A 4,236-nucleotide genomic window follows, 5' to 3' on the forward strand; every position below is an offset into this window, starting at 1 on the left:
CGGTGGAAACGACGTTTCTTTCGACGAAGAGAGCCCTCGACGATGTTGATGGTTGTCGGACCTGATGATTCCACATTGTTTGAGTGCGAAAAATTTAGTGATAACGATAGCGTGAATATGTCACACCAACTGACTCTTTATGCCTCAATGGACCTTCTCGACGATGCCTTGTGGAAAACAGGCGACTTTTTTCTTCCCTCCATCGACAAACCGCTGGATGGAAAGTACTCCGTTTCCGCATATGTTGGCTTTGCGCCGATTAAACTGCTGCTCATGAAAGAACACGAGTCCGACAAGGAGACACGACTATTCCTTAGCGAAGCCTACGGATTGTGTGTGCGATATCTGATGAATCCCTTTTCATCCCTCAAGACACCTGTCCGTGCAGTTCTTGCGGAGAACCTTAGACGTTTATACCAACGCTTCTCCCCCTGTTAGTCCACGCTCAGCGATGTGAGCACAAAATGGCGTAGGGGTGCTGGAGGAATTTTGGGAAGGCCTTTCATCCGCGTGCACATGAACTTATTGCCGAGCTAAAGGTGCTAGTTATGTTGAAACGACTGGTACAGCCACGAATAGCAGAGACTCTGTGGAAAGTTTCTATACTTCAACCTCTGTACTGAAAAAAAAAAATCTTTAAAAAAAAAACTCCCTCGGCATTGGGGGTGGTGCAGCTTCCGCCTCACATCAGCTCTGTTCCCAGTTACATCGCTTTCGTTACTGGCGAGATTTTTTTTTTCTAAGAAAGAATCCTTTATTCATCCTGATACCTCACGCCGCGCGTTAACGCCAGTTGCTTGAAGTCGTTTGACGACTCGCCACTTCGTTGGAGAATAGCTCTACACTAAATGTGAAACGACTGTTGTCATTGTTTTTCGCCCTCAACTTGTTCCTCATCCCTCCCCGTTCATTCACTTCCTCCTGATATCATCTTTTATAAATTACAGAGGCCCTTCTGGTTGTAGTGCAGAAGGCAATATGCTTCCCGTGTCCTGCGCGCTCACTGCCTTCGTGTTCACATACGTGTCGGCGCTGGATGCGATGGTCGCAACCTCGCAACTCACTGGAGGTCAGCACCGGAGGGAAGTTGTTAAGAGCAACTGCACCAAAGCGCTAAAGTTGGCTCAGCTCAGCAAAAGCGCGGTTGCGTTAAGCGGCAAAGCTTCAGCGCTTGCATCAGCTGCGAATGAGGTGTGGACAAGAACCGATGCCATAAAACAAAGTGGCGAGGAAACCCTTCAGGATGCTAATGATAACGCACAAATCATAGCCCACCACAACGTCGGCGGTCGAGGGGGTGGAGAACGCGCATATGCCGCTTTTCTTCGTGTGGATGCGGCTTTTGAGGAACTTCGAGGTGCCGTGAAGAACGTGTGGCTGCTCAAACAAAAAACGGTGAAGCATGCCTTAGCAGCGGAACAAAGGGCGAACGTGACACAAGAAAGAGCTCATGCCTCACTGTCAACTGCCTTGTCACATATAAAAGCAACCACCACAGGTGGAGCAGATCCAGAGGAGGGCCAGCTCGCGAATAATTGCTTGAAGGAAGTCGATCTGCTTCTTTCCAAAAATACAACGACGGTAATTGCGGCATCTGAATTCGAAGCCGATAAAATTTTTAAAAATTGCTACCCAGAAGTAGTAAATGCTTTCGTGGAGACTGATGGGTTACTGAATAATGCCACTGAGGCGAAAGAACGGCTTGACGCAGCCGAAAATGAGGCTCGCGTGAAGGCAAAGAAAGTACGGGACGCAGCACGGGACGCAGAGGTGCTGGCTGCGGGGGGAAACAAATCATCGAACCAATGTAACCTTGTCTGGAGGTTGGGGTTTATGTTGTTTGTGGTGGTTTGTTTCACAACACTGGGATTAGAGTCAGAGGAAACCGCCTGAAGGAGGCGCATAACGCAATTGTGTGTCGCGGGAAAAAAAAAGGCCCTTCATATATACGTTTCTTGTTGTTTTCGGTCGTCTTTCTGCTTTCAGTTTATCTGAAAGAGGATCTGAAATATCCACGGGAGAGTGGCAATGTGCGCGAGAACTGCGCATATCATCGTTATAGCTGCCGCTGGTTATGTTTGTCATCGGTGCATTTTGTTTTTTTTTTCTCTCCTCCCTTGGCTCCCTTTCCTGAGAGCATAGCATTTTGATAATGGTACAACAACGGAGGTGGACGCAGTTTCGTTCTGCTATCGTCGTCAGATGCGTGCTCTAAATAAGTCACTTTTTTAAAAAAAAAACACGAGTCTCTTATGAGTCGTTCTTGCTTCAGGCTTTCCTCTCCTTGAACTTTCTTCTCCGGTTTCTTCTGCTTTTTCTGCATTCATAGACGGATCTCCACACCGAGGTATCAAATGGCCAATCGCTGCGGAAAGGTTGTGCTGGTGATAATTCCTTGGGCATCAGCGTTTGCACTTTATCCCCTACCGTATGCGGTGCATTTGGCCTCGCCGGCCGGGCAGTTATGGTCATGTTCGCCTGCGTTCTCCATATCAGCATTGCTGCCTCCCACCGACGGTTCTCCGGGGCTGCCGCACGGCAAACCGCCTTCGACCATTTCATTTATATCATCGCCCGCCGCCCCCCTCCCCCCCCACACACACACGCACACACACAGACAGAAATTATGGATTCGGCAGAGTCCTGACGTGGGCCTTGGTTCGCGCCACCGTCGCTACAGTTCCCACTGCTCGCTAGCACTAATGATAGGCGCCGCCCGTTTCCGTTTGGGTTCGGGAGCTCCTTCTCCGATGGCATCACTATGGTTGGATCCCGTTTCATTATTCGCGCGTTCTAGCGAATTTGAAGCTTGCACAACGCTGCCTTCGGCCCCATCCGAGAGGGCGGGCAAAGCGGGGCACACATCCGCGTGCGTTCACCCAACCCCCTCCACCGCAGGCTGGTTTTCCTTGATCCGCTCGCCTTGTCGGTCTCGGTGCTTTCTCCCCCTGCCGCCTCTTCCATTCCATGCCGAAAACGAGAAACCGCGCGGGGGTTGGGTCACACTGTCATTTTATGTCTCCCCAAGGGTTTCCGACGCCCCAACAAATACCCACCGGTGAGGTCCCCGCGGTTCCCCCTTCCTTTTCCGTCCCATCCCACCCCTTCGCGTTTCCCGTTATATCCGGCCCCGCCCCACACATCTCTTCGGCCCGACGTGCTCGCGTAACGTCGATATCGGGCGGTGTATGGGTGAATGGCTTCAAAGCATTCTTTTAGAGCTCTTCCTGGGCCCGAGTCATTTGACTTATGGTCGCCCTTTGCCGAGGGAAGGTCAAGTTAGACTAGGGACATACCGCCGGATCGCGGACCCTCTCTGCCCTGGTCGCGGGTATTGGCAGAGGCGGCCAACCCGTTGGCCAATCATTGCTTGATATTGCTTCCCTGTTTCTGCCCCTTCGTTATGGCAACAGCACAATGTGTATTCAACAGAGCGGCGGCTGAGGGGGAGGAGGGTTGTTCTACGGGATCACCCGCGTCCCTGGGCGGCGCCACTGCGGGTCGAAAAAGAGCAATTTCCTCCGACCGAGCGCGCTGCGTCCTCTTTGGCGCAGACCGAACGCCATCGAGAGGATTGGTTCTCTGCGTGTTGAACTCCAATCCAACATTGAAACCGATGTATTCCCCATGGCGTTTCTGCCCCGTGACGTCCGAAAAATCGTCCACGGTGAAGGCCGCTTTCGGCTATGGGAAAAGGTTTCCCTTGCCTGATATTTTGTCCCTCATTCCTTTCCATACCGCACTGACCAAACACAAGTCGTCCCGAAACGATCGCATTTCTTTTGAAAAGTGTAACGCCTTCCCTCGTAGTAGGCGAGTGATTTCATCCCCTCTCCGGGTTCGAAGGGTCTTAAGGCTCCTCGAGGGCCGCAAAGACCCCGCGAAATACAACCGCCGAAGATTTTTCTGGGCAGCTCGGGCACTTTTTTTTTCGTAGCGGCGCGTTCCACCCCTTCGCCATTCCCATACGTACTGCCTCCGCCATGTGGTTCCAAACCAAGCCTGTGTCTTACCATTCTCTCGATCACGCCCCCGTACGCTGTTCGCTTCGACGCACCGCCCGGGATGGGGAACCGAACACCCGGAGCTCCTTTTTTGTGCGAAAGGTCAATGCTTTAAGGCTTCCGCATCACCGCACCGCGGTCCGCAGGGGCAAGCCAGCCCCTCCCTCGCCGATATTTACGAAACCGCTGATTTCATACAATTTTTTTTTTTTTTAGAATTTTCTTCGTGCCT

At 51.8% G+C, this 4,236-nt stretch overlaps 2 protein-coding genes and 2 pseudogenes across 4 annotated transcripts in view; all 4 read left to right on the forward strand.

Moving 5' to 3' along the window:
• Nucleotides 1-42: 42 nt before the first annotated feature.
• On the forward strand, nucleotides 43-438 carry TEOVI_000673000 (Sedlin, N-terminal conserved region, putative; the record flags this gene model as incomplete). Its single annotated transcript, XM_067220207.1, has 1 exon — nucleotides 43-438. One exon carries the CDS (start codon nucleotides 43-45, stop codon nucleotides 436-438), a length of 396 nt encoding a protein of 131 aa, XP_067076308.1.
• Nucleotides 439-978: 540 nt separating this feature from the next.
• Nucleotides 979-1,893, forward strand: TEOVI_000673100 (uncharacterized protein; the record flags this gene model as incomplete). The annotated part of the gene is made up of 1 exon (XM_067220208.1): nucleotides 979-1,893. One exon carries the CDS (start codon nucleotides 979-981, stop codon nucleotides 1,891-1,893), a length of 915 nt encoding a protein of 304 aa, XP_067076309.1.
• A 571-nt stretch (nucleotides 1,894-2,464) lies between these two features.
• TEOVI_000673200:pseudogene lies at nucleotides 2,465-3,062 on the forward strand (annotated as a pseudogene). Its single transcript is given in 2 exon segments — nucleotides 2,465-2,596; nucleotides 2,598-3,062. Coding segments are annotated over 2 exon segments (597 nt in total).
• A 921-nt stretch (nucleotides 3,063-3,983) lies between these two features.
• The window catches only part of TEOVI_000673300:pseudogene, a 538-nt pseudogene continuing 285 nt past the window's right edge, over nucleotides 3,984-4,236 (forward strand). Inside the window, exons 1-2 of the mRNA in view lie at nucleotides 3,984-4,205; nucleotides 4,228-4,236. The exon at nucleotides 4,228-4,236 is cut by the window's right edge and continues 285 nt beyond it. Of these exons, the coding sequence occupies nucleotides 3,984-4,205; nucleotides 4,228-4,236 (231 nt within the window). The remainder of the gene's footprint in view (nucleotides 4,206-4,227) is intronic.

This window comes from Trypanosoma equiperdum (genome assembly GCF_001457755.1).
Source record: "Trypanosoma equiperdum strain OVI genome assembly, contig: ctg_1079, whole genome shotgun sequence".
NCBI lineage: Eukaryota > Euglenozoa > Kinetoplastea > Trypanosomatida > Trypanosomatidae > Trypanosoma > Trypanosoma equiperdum.